The sequence below is a fragment of the Aquarana catesbeiana genome, linkage group LG11, assembly GCF_042186555.1.
Source record: "Aquarana catesbeiana isolate 2022-GZ linkage group LG11, ASM4218655v1, whole genome shotgun sequence".
Lineage (NCBI taxonomy): Eukaryota > Metazoa > Chordata > Amphibia > Anura > Ranidae > Aquarana > Aquarana catesbeiana.
Window position 1 is genome coordinate 281,212,638 of NC_133334.1, and position 15,159 is coordinate 281,227,796.

A 15,159-nucleotide genomic window follows, 5' to 3' on the forward strand; every position below is an offset into this window, starting at 1 on the left:
ACACCCTCCTGGTCCCCTCTGTACTTACCTCCTTAGGTGATGAGCGGTCAGTGCCCATGTACTCAGTGCAGCGCTCCCTGGACTTGACATTCCCGCTCTTCTCCCTCTTCTCTGTGTGTTGCTTCTGGGATGAATCCGAGCGGTTCTCTGTACTTGCGTTGACCAATCAGAATTGCTTTGATCTGTCCTGGAAGCGATTCACAGAGGAGAGGGGGGAAGAAGAGGGAATTTCAGATCTCTGGACTGCTGCATTGGCTGAAGAGACTGACCGCTCATCGCTCATGGAGGTAAGTACAGCAGGGACCGGGGGGGGGGGGGGGGGGAAGGTGTACGGCGTTCACCTTTGTTTGTTTTCTGAAAATATGAACTTGCACTGTAAATGTAACCGCTTGCCGACCGTCTCATGCCGATATACGTCGGCAGAAGGCCACATACAGGCATATTAACATACCTGTACGTTGCCCTTTTAAAGTGGTGTTCCACCCTAAAAAAAAAAAAATGCATGACTGTGCCTAAAAAAATAAAAAAAACAAAAAAAAAATAAACAAACATTTGGAATTTTTTTTTTTTTAACTTACCTCTAAATGCCTGTTGCTAGGTGGTCCCTCGTAGTCTGCCTCTTCCAGTGCCTGGGCTGGTGACATCACTTCCCCCTCGGCACAGGAAGGGCTCCGCTCTGCTCCCTCCCTCCTGTCAATCATCTGGGACCCATTACAGGTCCCAGGTGACTGAGCGGCCAATCACGGCGCGCGGCGCCGCTCGCGCATGCGCAGTGGGTGCCAGGCTGTGAAGCCACAGCCCGGCGCCCACAGTTGCAATGCCGGCGCCGCTGAACGGAGGGGGGGGGACGAGCGGGGCTTCGATCCCCCACATCGCTGGACCCTGGGACAGGTAAGTGTCCAATTAAAAGTCAGCAGCTGCAGTATTTGTAGCTGCTGACTTTTAATTTTTTTTTTTTTTTTAATAGGCCCTCCTCTTTAAGAAGCGGCTTGCAGGTGCACGCCCGCCGCGAGCTGCGTGAGTGTGACCGCGGGTCCCGCGGTCTCGGTGTCCACGGGGATACCCGCGATCGTCTTACTGAGAGGAAGAACGGGGAGATGCTGATGTAAACAAGCATTTCCCCCCTTCTGCCTAGTGACAGGACACTGATCACAGCTCTCTGTAATCGGGAGCGGTGATCAGTGACGTTGTCACACATAGCCCCTCCCCCCCACAGTTAGAATCACTCCCTAGGACACACTTAACCCCTACAGCGCCCCCTAGTGGTTAACCCCTTCACTGCCAGTCACATTTATACAGTAATCAATGCATTTTTAATTGCACTGATCGCTGTATAAATGTGAATGGTCCCAAAACAGCGCCAAAAGTGTCCGATCTGTCCGCCATAATGTCGCAGTCACGGTAAAAATCGCTGATGGCCGCCATTACTAGTAAAAAAAAAAAAAATATTATTAATAAAAATGCCATAAAACTATCCCCTATTTTGTAGACGCTATAACGTTTGCGCAAACCAATCAATAAACGCTTATTGTGTTTTTTTGTTTGTTTTTTTTTACCAAAAATCTGTAGAACAATACGTATCGTCCTAAACTGAGGGAAAAAATGTTTTTTTATGTATTTTTGGGGGATATTTATAATAGCAAAAAGTAAAAAATATGCGTTTTTTTTTTTTTTCCAAAATTGTCGCTAATTTTTTTGTTTATAGCGCAAAAAATAAAAACTGCAGAGGTGATCAAATACCACCAAAAGAAAGCTTCAGGCCTCATGCACACGGGCCTTTTTACAGCCGCTTTTTTGAGCGTTTTTTGCAGCTTAAAAATGCCTGTCTATGTTAGTCTATGGCTTCATGCCCACCTAGGTGTTTTTTAAGCTGTAAAAACGTTCCGTGGTAAAAACGCTCAAAAACGCTCCGACGTTTTTTTGCTCCAAAGGGAGTGCATTTAGCTGAGAGATGTGTTTTTCTTTAAAAACGCTAGCTAACGCTAAAAAACGCTAGCTAACGCTAAAAAACACGCAAAAACGCTAATACAAAACGCCGTAAAAATTGCGTTTTTTAATACCGCATTTTCCAGGCGTCTGACCTAGCTTTACAGCACGTTTTTTAAAATGTCCATGTGCATGAGGCCTTATTTGTGGGGGAAAAAAGGGCGTCGATTTTGTTTGGGAGCAACGTCGCACGACCACGCAATTGTCAGTTAAAGCGACGCAGTGCCGAATCGCAAAAAGCGCTCTGGTCTGTTGCCAGCCAAATGGTCCCGGGGCTGAAGTGGTTAAAAGGTCCTTCTATAATCGGGGTGGTCTCAAACTGCCGGCCCCTCCAGCTGTTGCAAAACTACAAGTCCCATCATGCCTCTGCCTGTGGGAGTCAGGCTTGTAACTGTCATCCTTGCAATGCCTCATGGGAGTTGTAGTTTCTCAACAGCTGGAGGGGCGCCAGTGTGAGACTTCCTGTTCTGTATTATGATCTGGGATCCTGAATCGGGCCTCTGATATCCGGCAGAACTCCGGGCCTTTCCAGAACTATTGGATGTAGCAGTGACATAACAAAGGCTGGGTGTGAAAGGTCAGACAATCATTTTATTTCTTTCCACCCTCCATACAGGTGACGGCTCTGATAAAGGAGTGGGCGTGGAATAGAACCGATCGCATCCTGCATGTGCTGCCCCTTCACCACGTTCACGGCGTGGTCAACAAGCTGCTTTGTCCTCTGTGGGTCGGCGCCACTTGCGTCATGCTCCCCGACTTCTCCCCGCAAAAGGTAGAAAATCTTCTGACTTTTTTTTTTATGTTTCACAAATTGAAGAGAATTTGACAATCTTCTTTGTATTGATTGACTTCAGCGCTCCACCTTCTTCATCGTGATTATCATCGATTGTCCTAATGTCACTTTGGGGGTCCAGTTATTGTAAATCTGACCATTTCATACAAGGACTGGTGAGATTGGGCCACACTCCCCCCCCCCCCCCCCCCCCCAATCAAAATAAGTAAATATAATATACAGTACCTTCCAGTTTACTAACACTGTTAGTAAATTGTAAGGTTCTGTACATTATATTTATTTTAACCTTTTCCTGACCGCTCCACGCAGACATAGTGCGGCGGGGCGGCTGCTCTGCACCAGATATCATACTAGGTACGTGACCTGGCACTTCCGGGTCTGGGCTGTGCACACGTACCGCCGGCAACCCGCTGCTGCTGTAAATGGACACAGCGAGAGCCAATTGGTGTATGGGGTAAATCCGCGCAATGAATTGAATGTTTTAGTTATAGATATGGCTGCTGCCTCTACACATACAATACCACCTAAGTGGAAAGTATTAAAAAATGGTAAAAAAGCAGGAGTAGTATGGCGCTGCCCTTATGGAGACGAAAAATTTTTTATTTATTTATTTTTTTTTTTTCCCCTTTTCCTTCTTTGTAGTGAATGTATTGCCTAGTATCCTTATAGAATTGCTTCTAAAACCTGTATATGTTCAAAAATTGAATAAAACTGACTGGTGGTGAATATTTCTATTCAAAATGAAAATACAACAACTGGTGCTCCAATTGTTCAACAAAGGTGCATTGTGCCCTTTAAGTTAAGTAATAAAGTAGTTATGGATATAGATATAATATCATCTAAGTGGAAAGTGTTAAAAAAAAAAAAAAAAAAAAGGGAAACAGGAATAGTATGGCGCTGCCCTTATGGAGACAAAAAAAAAAAAAAAAACCTCTCTTTAAAATGACTTTATAATTCCTAAAGTGTGTGTGCCAAAAATGAATAAATATGTGACTGGTGCCAAGTCCTTACTGTTAAAGGTACAATTGCAACATAAGGTGCTTCAATTATTCAACAAAAGTGCATAGTGCAGCATCACTAAAGTGACCAGTGTTAAATCATACAAATCCATACAACATTGTGCAAAATATCCATCATAAATAGTGACTCTTGTGCTGTGACCAGTATTAGTTGGATAGGAAAAGTTCCGTTTATGAAAAAAACAAGTTCTTTTTAGAGTATTTTGTAGTGTTCAATCTTTGAGGGTCAAATGTCTGTAGGAAAGCTTCTTATCCAGGTGCTGGTTTCTTTAATTAGTGCCTTGTCTGCATGCTCTGACAATGCTCGCACTCACCGGATTCTCCTTTCCCCTGCAGGGGTATGCGCGGTCACAGTGTCTGCCACTGTGCAGCAATCAAGGATATCCCCCAAACTTTACTTGCGTATTATGGTGTAGTAATTACATGTAAAGGAAAGACGGTATGCCCATCGCGTAAAACCATAGGAGAACTTTTATTAAAACTTAATAGACAAATGTACTCACATTTCAAATGAACAAATCAAGCATGCCAAAAGTTAGCAAATTCCCTTTGTTAGAGGTGCTGCAAGACGTTCGTAACCCGCCCTACGCACGTTTCGTCGTCAGACTTCTACTGGGGCGTTCATCTTGCTGTACCTCCCTGAGTTTAAATAGTGTGGCCAGTAATAAGTGCAATTGGATCGGCGGCCATTTTTGCTAGGATTTTGAAGACCGAAGCCTAATAGGACTGTGCATTAGGTTGTTAGCAGCCATTTTCTTGTGGATATTACAGACCGAAGCCTAGTAGAACTATCCATTGAGTCCTTATGGCGGCCATTTTCTTGGGGATTTTGTAGACCGAAGCCCGGGTAGCGCGCCTGCGCTTTACTGTTAGTGGGGGAACGTCGAGTCAGAGCTGTCAGCAAAGAACGTCACCCTTGATTGCAATTTTTTTTTTTCAAAAAATATGTAGCAGAATATATATTGGCCTAAATTGATGAAGAAAATTGATTTTTCTTACATTTGTGTTTTGTTTTTTTGGATGTTTTCTAGCAGAAAGTAAAAAATTATTATTTTTTTCAAAATTGTTGCTCTTTCTTTTTGTTTATAGTGCAAAAAATAAAAACCTACAGAGGTGATCAAGTACCACCAAAAGAAATCTCTATTTGTGGGGGTGGGGGTGAGGGGAGGAGGACATCAATTTTCTTTGGGTACAGTGTTGCACGACCACGCAATTGTCAAAGTAACGCAGTGCCGTATCGCAAAATATGGCCTGGTCATGAAGGGGGGTAAACCTCCTGGAGCTGAAGTGGGGTTTCCTCAGATAAGCACACCCTCCTGCCTGCATGCCTGAGCTAAGGGAGGTGGATTTCAAGAAGTAAATGCTCTTTGCCATTCTGAAGCTTCCCTCCAACCACTTTGCATATTTTTTTACATATATTGGGATTCTGTACTTGCCAAATATGCTGCAGAAATCTCCCTCCGCTGAGTCTGGCTGCAGCCATTTTAACTGTGGGCTGTCGAAGCTGCTGCCTGTTCACTTCCTGGATTTACACAGAGACACACCTCCAGCTCTGCAGCTCTCATTGGCCCTCTTATGCCTTCCTGGCAAACTCTCAGGAGAGAGCTGTGCATGATGTCATAAACCTGGGCAGAAGATTTAATAGATGGAAAGTTAAAAAATAACTGCAGGTCCGTTTTAAGAAGGAAGTGGCTAGAAATGCGGGGGGTGTTTTTAAGGGGATTTCTCAGCAAATGGATGGATGGGAGAGTTTTCTTTGAATATAAAAGATGAATGAAATGGCATTTTCAGTTTGTGGCGCTCGTTCCTGAGCCTCCGCTGCGTGTCCATAGGCACACAGAGCACAGCTCGGCCCCGCCGCCTCACTCCCTCCTCACTGGCTGTGATTGACAGCAGCGGAATCCAGTGACATTGCTGGCCTGAGATGCGGCTCAGGTAAGTATAAAGGGGGGGGGGGGGAGAAGGGGCTGGGGGGGGGGGGGGAGTTGCACTCAGTTTTTTTACCTTAATACAGATAATGCATTAAAGTGATTGTAAAGGCAGAAGGTGCATTCTATACATTTAAGATTAAAAAGCCTTCTGCGTGCAGCCCCCTCAGCCCCCCTAATACTTACCTGAGCCCCTTCTCTATCCAGCGATGTTGCACAAAGGACTCGGCTGCCCGGGACTCCCTTCCTCATTGGCTGAGACAGCAGTGCGGCGCCATTGGCTCCCGCTGCTGTCAATCAAAGTTAGTCAGCCAATGAGGAGAGCGAGGGGGTGAGGCCTGGGTCTGAATGGACACAGGGAGCTGTGACTGGGCTCGGGTGCCCCCACAGCAAGCTGCTTGCTGTGGGGGCACTGAACAGGAGGGAGGGGCCAGGCGCACAGAAGAGGGACCTGGGAAGAGGAGGATCCCGGCTGCTCTGTGCAAATCCACTGCAACAGAGCCGGGAAGTATAACATGTTTGTTATTTTTTACAAAAAAAAAAAAACGTGACTTTAACAATCACTTTAAGGTAAGTCTTCAGTCTTTAGAACCGCTGTCAGCCCTGGTTCACATTGGTGCGGCTTTGAAATCTCGCTACTTCAGCGCGATTTTAAAAACCGCAGATCAGTGAGATTTGGACCTCCCTGATTTCATTGTGATTTCATTTAACAGAAGCCAACACAAGTCGCAATGGAATTGCAAAATGGTGGTGCAGGAACCTTTTTCAAAGTCACTGCGACTTGGGTCACAATGATTTGAACGGTTCCATGGGGTGCAACTTGTCATGTGATTTTTGAACTGTCAAATCGCACTGATGTGAACCAGGAATAATGCATTTCTTGCATTTAAGGTGAAATATGTTTAAGTAAAAGTATTGCCCCCCCCAATCATATTTATCTAAATCCTCGCTCGATCCAGCACTGTTCCCATCTGCAGCCAATCTCTTCTCTCACTTCCTGGTCTCACAGGCTTTGCTGAGCCATTGGCTCCCGCTGCTGTCAGTCAAATCCTGTGTCAAATGAAGGGGGGGGGGGAACCTGCTCTAAGTGTGTCTATGGACGCAGGCAGCGCAGCTCAGGATCAAGTCCACAGGTGTAGCCATGATAGTAAGCGGCTTCCTCTGGTGGCACACTGAGACGGAGAGGAGCCGGCGGGGGACCCAAGAAGAGGAGGATCAGGGCTGCTCCATTGCACAGAGTAGGTAAGTATAGACATGTTTTTTGTTTTGTGAGTTTCCAACCTTTCCTATTACAGTCTGTAAGACTAAGCGGTCAGCAGCAGGAGAGATCCGACTCCCTCTGACATTCCCAGTAAAGTTTCTTCATCAGGTAAATGTGTAGATGGCACCTGACCAGCGATGATGTTGTTGTAGAGATGGCCGCCTGCTGTAAATCCAGCCCATAGATTTCCCTCTCTCTGTCCGCCCGGCTGCTTTTGAATGAAGAGGTTGTCGGGCGGATTTGACGTCTCTCTTAGCTGCAGTAAAGCGCGGTTCTATCTGCAATAATTTGGGGAGAATTGTTCTGGAGCGGTGGTAGGAGAAGGTTGGGTTGGGGGGGGGGGGCTCTATAAACAGCTCCTGGGGAATATAAAGCCCGGAGTACAAGATCACAGAGGAGGACGTCCGTGTGCTGAGGCTGCTGGAGATTCACCTTTAATCAGTCCGCTCTCCTTTTCCCTGTGAAGGCTTCTGCTCATGGCGTAGTGCTGGAATGGGGGGGGGGGGGGCTGTCAGGCCCGGTTAGGAATCGCATACATCAGCAGAGTGGGGAGGGGGGGGGGGGGGATGGTAGTAGAAAGTCCTCTGAATGCAGAAAGCAGACTCAGTAAGTGTTCACATTTGTCCACTTCCCCTACAGGTGACACCACCGGAGCCGCTGCTAGTTGTCTTTTTCCAAAGTGGTAATAAACCCACAGATGTCATATATCGGAGATTACCAATCGTTAGATGTGACGGTTGCATTCGTGGGATTTTTTTTTTTTTTTTTTTTTTTTTTTTTTTTTTATACCCCTCGGTTTTCACCTGGTCACCTGGCCAGTAACACACCTCGTGTGTTAAGCCCCAAACACACTATTAGATTTTCTGCAGATTTTTGTCTTCAGATTTACCAAAACCATGTAGTGCGAGGGCCGGCCTGATTGCAGAGAATTTGAAACTCTTAAAGTGATTGTAAGGGTTCGTTTTTTTTTTTTTTTTTTATATTTTTTTATTTGTTTAAATAACAAACATATTATATTTACCTCCACTGTGCAGCTCGTTTTGCACAGAGTGGCCCCAAACATCCTCTTCTGGGGTCTCCCTGGTGGCTCCGCCCCACATCAGATAACCCCCTAGGAGATACACTCTCCCGATGGCGTTGCCTTGCGGGCGTGCTCCCGAGTCCAGCATTCCGCATCCATAACGGCCAAATGTATGACTCGGGCCCGCCCCCAAAACGCCCGCGTCATTGGAGTTGATTGACAGCAGCGGGAGCCAATGGCTGCACTGCTATTAATCTATCCAATCAAGAGCTGAGAACCGCAGACAGAGAGACGGGGAGTCCACGTAGGACAAATTCGAGGGACCAGGTAAGTAAAACGGGGGGGGGGGGGGGGCTGGGGGTCGGTCACCGATTTTTGTCTTCAGATTTACCCAAACCATGTAGTGGAAGAGCCGGTGTTTTGTCGCATACTGTCCCCCCATTGGATAGTGTCCGCCCTGTAGTGCGCAGGCGCAGTACGAAGGACAAACGAGACGCCGAAAGTCTCCGAAGTTCAACAGCTGATTGTCAGCTCTACGCGGCGCCTGCGCACTTATTCTGCCCTGAGTCCAGGTTCACGCCCCACTATCCAAGTGGACATAGAGTTAGAATAAAAAGATGCCGAGCGTAGCGAGGCCGTGCCCGAAGCGTGGCGAGCGAAGTGAGGGGCCCTGTTACAAAGCGTTCACTATTAAGTGCCCAAGCGCCGTGTACAGCTGATGGTCAGCTGGTCAACTTCGGAGACTTTCTGCATCTCCTTGTCCTCCGTACTGCGCAAGCGCTGCGCCTGCGCAGTACGGGGCGGACACTATCCCATAGGAGGACACTTTCTCGTCAGAACACCGGCCTGATTGCATACAAATTGAAACTCTTAAGGTTTGACCTCCCATATTATATGGTTTTGGTAAATTTAAAGACAAAAATCTGCAGAAAAATCTAATAGTGTGTATATGGGGTCTTAGAGCGCCCCCTCTCTCTGGATGAAGTAGCACAGGTCGGCACCTGCGATGCATACTAGCACATTATGACTTTACCTTGCAGGGGGAAAAAAAGAAAAAGAAAAAAGGGTCAGCGGTATATAACCACTTTAAAGGGATGATTGCAAAGTGTGTGTGAAAAGGTATTTTAGTGGCTGTATAGTCACCTACAGACAGCAATTCCACCCAAAGCATTTGTTTTAATGAAGGATGGCAATACATGTTTGCAGTGGGGGATGTGAAAGCTTGTCATTAAGGAAAGGGGGAGGGGGAAGCATATAGGAGACATCTCTGGCAATGGCCACCAGCAATAACAGTTGCGTTCAGCCAACTAGCTGATTGACTCTCCAAGGCTGGGGCAGGGGGATGTCTCATGCGGCTGGGCACAGCCTACAGTCACGCCAGCAATCCCCGGACCGAACGGCAAACATCCGCCCGGAATATTGCTGATGTCTGGAGATGCCTTGAGGCCAAACTCCGGGCAGATCTATAAAAAAAACGCCAATGAATGTAGATGCATATGTGTTCAAAATCATTCCAGCTGAACCCCAGGTGTGTGCATATATGTGTATGTATGTATATGTGTATATATATATAGATATAATGATTTATACACTCTGTATTCGCTGACTGTTACATCATTAAAGTGATACTAAACGCACGCTGTGTCATTTCCATTCTCCCTTCTTTTTCTGTATGTGGATGACGGCGCTACAATTATTTTTATAAAAAAAAAAAAAACATCTAAGTCCCTTTTTCCTAATGAATATCCAGCTGTCACATGACCCGGCTCTCGCCCAGCCTGTCTGCAGGGAAACAAAAGCGGGGCGAGCTTCTAGTCCTCTGCTGCTGGTCACATGTTCAAAAAAAAAAAAAAAAAAAAAAACAGCCTTTGGAATACAGAGTAAAAATAAATAATATCAATAAACAGTTTTAAATTGTACAAATATGTTTTTGAAATCAAATCTTTATTTATTTTTTGACAACAACATGGTGTGGGCGGATTTCTGCCAGTCACAGGCTGTGTCACGCCCCCTCCAGCCTGTGTCTTAGGATAAGAGGGAGGTGAAGCCTCCATCCATCTACATGTAATATGCCGTCCCCATTGTTTTTAGCTGGTTAGTGGGCATAGAGGAAGAGGGAGTGGCCTGTCATTGTGTATACGCCCCACATGTGTGACTCTGTAGTCACATGGGCTGCTCGGATGTGATAGGGAGGAAATGCTCAGCATAGAAACTCCCTGAAAACTGAGCATGTGCAGAGCTGACACCACAGCTGCAAAATCCCCAACTGAATTGGGGACATGGACAGGAGGGGGAGATAGAGAGCAGCAGGATCAACCAGGATTTTTGCAGAAAAGGAGTATGAACAGCATGTAATGCATCATTTATTGAGTGTTTATGATGGGGGTTTAGTGATATTTTTTAAATGTATTTTTTAGCACATGCAGTGCTTGAATGGGCTGCTGTGCCTGTGCAAACGTGAGCCGCAGCAAACACATAGGCGTGAACCTAGCGTTACAATGTATGCAAAAAAATTAGTAGCTGACTGATTGCTTTCACTTGTTTCCTAAAGTTGCTTTTTAATAAAATTTTCAGAGAGATGTATATATATTGTTTTTTAATAATATCAGCATGTTCAGTAGCCTGGAATGATTGACCCTTCTTGTCTCCCATTTAGGTATGGGAACACTTTCTCAGCAGAGAAGTTCCTTCTATCAACGTCTTCATGGCTGTCCCCACCATCTACAGTAAACTGATTGAATACTACGATTTCCATTTCACTCAGCCACATGTTAAAGACTTTATACGAGCCGTCTGCCGGGAGAAGATCAGGTATGATGGCTCTGCTTCAACCCAGAGTGACCCGAGCAGCAGTGGACCTGACGTATGAAGGAGGAGCTGTTCTCCCTACATATAGCAAAAAGTAATATTCCCCAAGTATAGTACAGAAGGTTGAAGCCAGGAGAGCGTTGTTGCCTGTGTCGAGCTGTAGGTTATAGCTGAATTTTAGGCATACCATGAGTTTAAATCTTAACGAGGTGCGTACCGCCTCATCGACATGTCTCTATTATTCTCATCTGAAAGGTTTATTGTGCTCCGGGACTCTTTACTTCCGGAGCTGCTAACACTGCTCACTGTAGTCTCAGTTCCTTCAAGAGCAGAGAGTCGCTGGAACTGCTATGCTTGCCTCTCCCTTCCTTCCACCCATTCACAGAAGCCTTTGTATTATGTGAAGCTAGTCACAAAATACAAAGGCTTCTGTGAATAGGCAGAGGAGTGAGGACATAGCTGCTGTGTGTGCTTTTCTCCTCCTTTTTCACAGCCGGAGTGTATCCTTCAAGAGTGCAATAAACCTGTCACATAGAAGTAAATATAAGTCCCAGAGGGGACATGCACCTCATTAAACTTGAATCATGGTGTGCTTGCACTTTTTGCAAAGTTGCTAAATTTAGTGAAATTCAGCTTTATGTCTGCAACCCAAAGTCCAATATTCAGGGATAGTCTGGGGAGTAAGTGTCCATGTCATTGTCCTGTGATCAGATTAGGCCTGCATACCAAAATAACATTGTAAATTTAGGCTTTAAAGAGACCCTGTCACCACCCCATGCCTACCGACATAAACCTAGCTAATAATTGTCCTCACGTACCCAAAAGTCTTGCCTAGAATTGTTTTTTTTGAAGAAGCAATAGATTTTATTCAAGATGAACTGGCTGCCAGCTTACAGATTAGCTGCATGCTTTGTGGTCTTGACAAGATACAGTAACTTTAAATAAAACTTTGTGAAAACTGCTGATTTCCTCCCGTCAGGTTAATGGTGTCTGGTTCTTCGGCTCTGCCTGTGCCAGTTCTGGAACGATGGCGGGAGATCACCGGTCACACACTTCTGGAGAGATACGGCATGACAGAAATTGGCATGGCTTTAACCAACCCACTAAATGGACCGAGAGTGCCAGGTAAGTTTCCTACCTGGTAGTTGCCTAGGTGTTTTGTGACCTAAAATGCAGTTCAGGCTGCAATATTCTCCTCCACCTCAGTTCTGTCCCCTGTCGACTTAGCCCTCTGTGAGGTCCAGCACTGTTCCTCTTCTAGGTTGAATGACACCTAGGGGGTTGATTTTACTAAATCTGGAGAACTCAGAATCTGCTGCAGCTGTGCATGGTAGCCAATCAGCTTCTAACTTCAACTTGTTCAATTAAAGCGGAAATCCACTCAAATGTGGAACTTTCCGCTTGAACCACTTCCGGACCGCTGCATGCCGATATACATCCTAACTTTGAAGAGGGATAGCTTTGTTATGGCAGCAGGTAGCTGCCATAACCCTGGTATCCTCCTCTTCTTCGGCAGGCGAACTGGTTTCTGATAATAGTGGTCTCTGCGGTGGATTCGCCGCAAGATCACTTTTATCAGCGGCGGGAGAGTGGCCACTCCCCCAATCCCCTGCCGCTTACCGGAGCCGTCGGCAGTGCTTGTAAGACCGCTGCGCAAATACGGTGTGACAGAAAGTATTGCATTGACCGCCATTTTATTCTCTAGGGTGTTAAAAAAAAAATGTAAAATGTTTGGGGTTCTAAGTATTTTTCTAGCAAAGAAAAAACTGTTTTTAACTTTTTTTTGTTTTAAGCAGCAAATCTCAGAAAGAGGCTCGGTCCTTGAGTGGTTAAGGCCACCACCCCAGCTCCCGTTTGTGAAACTGAGCTTTTGGGGGGGGGGATGGGGATAGGGTACCCGATTTTGACAGGTACCTGCTCTCACTTCCGTTCCGGTCGCCTTAGGCAATCGGAAGCGGATGCTCTCTCTCCCTCCCTTCCGAAGTCTCCTGAGACACATGACAGGTCCTAGAAGACTTCGGGACCAGTCAGAATGCAGCACCACTCGCACATGCGCAGTGGGCACCCGGCTGTGAAGCTGCAAGTTGTCACAGCCGGGTGCCCATAGTAGAGATGCCGGCACCACTGAGGGAGGACGGGGGGGGACGACACAGCGCGGGTGAGTGCACCGCTGGATCGTGGGACAGGTGAGTGGCTGTTTATTAAAAGTCAGCAGTTACACTTTTTGTAGCTGCTGACTTTTAATAAACAAAAACCTGACTGGAACTCCTCTCTTAGCCTAGGTTCACACTGCCGCGGGGTTGAAATAGTTCGAGTTCAGCTGAACTCGCACGATTTCATACCCGCATGTCAGTCTGACTTCAGGGGGGGGGGCGATTTCAGAGACATCTGTGCAGGTTCATGCACAGATGTCTATTGAAATCGCACCCAAAGTCGCCAAAAGTAGTACAGAAACTGCTTTTGGTAATCGGTGAGGCGCCGCAAAGTCGGCGTCGCACCAATTTCGGATGGTGCCACTGCTGCCAATAGCCGCCGATTTGGCATGTGTATTGACAAGACAAATCACTCCAATGTGAACCTGGGATAAAGCTTTGAAAATAAAACCTGAAAGCTGCACCCACATTTTGCACGCTCCAGTTTTGGTAAATCTCCCCCCTAGTGTCATTAAATCCACATCTGATTGCCGGGCGACATGGACCCGCTCCTTGTGGGACATCACCATGGGACTCTACATGCAAAGTACAACAAAGCACTTTGCATCCTTAAAGGTCTCCCAGCGCCGGACCTTTGAAAAAAACTGCATTGATCCCCCCCCCAGTCCATTACCGGGGCCCTTTGGGTCTGGTATGAATATTAAGGGGAACCCAGCACCAAAATGTAAAAAAAAAATGAAAGAAGCGTGGGGGTCCCCCTGAAATCCATACCAGACCCTTATCCGAGCTCGCAACCTGGCAGGGGGGAGGGGGTCAAGAGAGCGCCCCCCTGAACCATGCCAGGCCACATGCCCTCAACATGGGGAGGATGCTTTGGGGTCGCCCCGAAAGCACCTTCTCCCCATGTTGATGGGGACAAGGGCCTCATCCCCACAACCCTTGCCCGGTGGTTGTGGGGTTCTGCGGGGGGCTTATCGGAATTCCCCCCCCCATGGGTACATTGTAACCCTACTCATTCACCAAAAAAAGTGTCAAAATGTTAAAAATGAGAGTAGACAATTTGGGGCAAGTCCTATTTATTAAAAAACAAAACAAAAAAAAACTGTCCCGTGATGTCTATCCATCCTCGATCACAGCGCAGACGGACCGAAAAAAAACAAAACAAAAAAAACGCTACAACTCTGCCTCCATGGGAGGCTCCCGCTGACTGAATCTTCTTCCCGATGCCAGCTGTTATATAGCTGAGGGTGGGGTTTGCTGGGATTGATGGGTGGATGGCCGGGGTTTGCTGGGATTGATGGGTGGGTGGCCGGGGTTTGCTGGGATTGATGGGTGGGTGGCCGGGGTTTGCTGGGATTGATGGGTGGGTGGCCGGGGTTTGCTGGGATTGATGGGTGGGTGGCCGGGGTTTGCGGGGATTGATGGGTGGGTGGCCGGGGTTTGCTGGGATTGATGGGTGGGTGGCCGGGGTTTGCTGGGATTGATGGGTGGGTGGCCGGGGTTTGCGGGGATTGATGGGTGGGTGGCCGGGGTTTGCGGGGATTGATAGGTGGGTGGCCGGGGTTTGCGGGGATTGATAGGTGGGTGGCCGGGGTTTGCTGGGATTGATGGGTGGGTGGCCGGGGTTTGCGGGGATTGATGGGTGGGTGGCCGGGGTTTGCGGGGATTGATGGGTGGGTGGCCGGGGTTTGCGGGGATTGATGGGTGGGTGGCCGGGGTTTGCGCGGATTGAGGGGTGGATGGCTGGGGTTTGCGTGGATTGATGGGTGGGTGGCCGGGGTTTGCGCGGATTGAGGGGTGGATGGCTGGGGTTTGCGTGGATTGATGGGTGGGTGGCCGGGGTTTGCGGGGATTGATGGGTGGGTGGCCGGGGTTTGCGCGGATTGATGGGTGGGTGGCCGGGGTTTGCGCGGATTGATGGGTGGGTGGCCGGGGTTTGCGCGGATTGATGGGTGGGTGGCCGGGGTTTGCGCGGATTGATGGGTGGGTGGCCGGGGTTTGCGCGGATTGATGGGTGGGTGGCCGGGGTTTGCGCGGATTGATGGGTGGGTGGCCGGGGTTTGCGCGGATTGATGGGTGGGTGGCCGGGGTTTGCGCGGATTGATGGGTGGGTGGCCGGGGTTTGCGCGGATTGATGGGTGGGTGGCCGGGGTTTGCGCGGATTGATGGGTGGGTGGCCGGGGTTTGCGC

At 47.7% G+C, this 15,159-nt stretch overlaps 1 protein-coding gene across 1 annotated transcript in view; it reads left to right on the forward strand.

Annotated features, from left to right (window-relative positions):
• Nucleotides 1-15,159, forward strand: part of ACSF3 (acyl-CoA synthetase family member 3) — a 57,228-nt gene that overhangs the window by 14,473 nt on the left and 27,596 nt on the right. Inside the window, exons 3-5 of the mRNA XM_073605940.1 lie at nt 2,603-2,758; nt 10,665-10,819; nt 11,796-11,941. Of these exons, the coding sequence (XP_073462041.1) occupies nt 2,603-2,758; nt 10,665-10,819; nt 11,796-11,941 (457 nt within the window). The remainder of the gene's footprint in view (nt 1-2,602; nt 2,759-10,664; nt 10,820-11,795; nt 11,942-15,159) is intronic.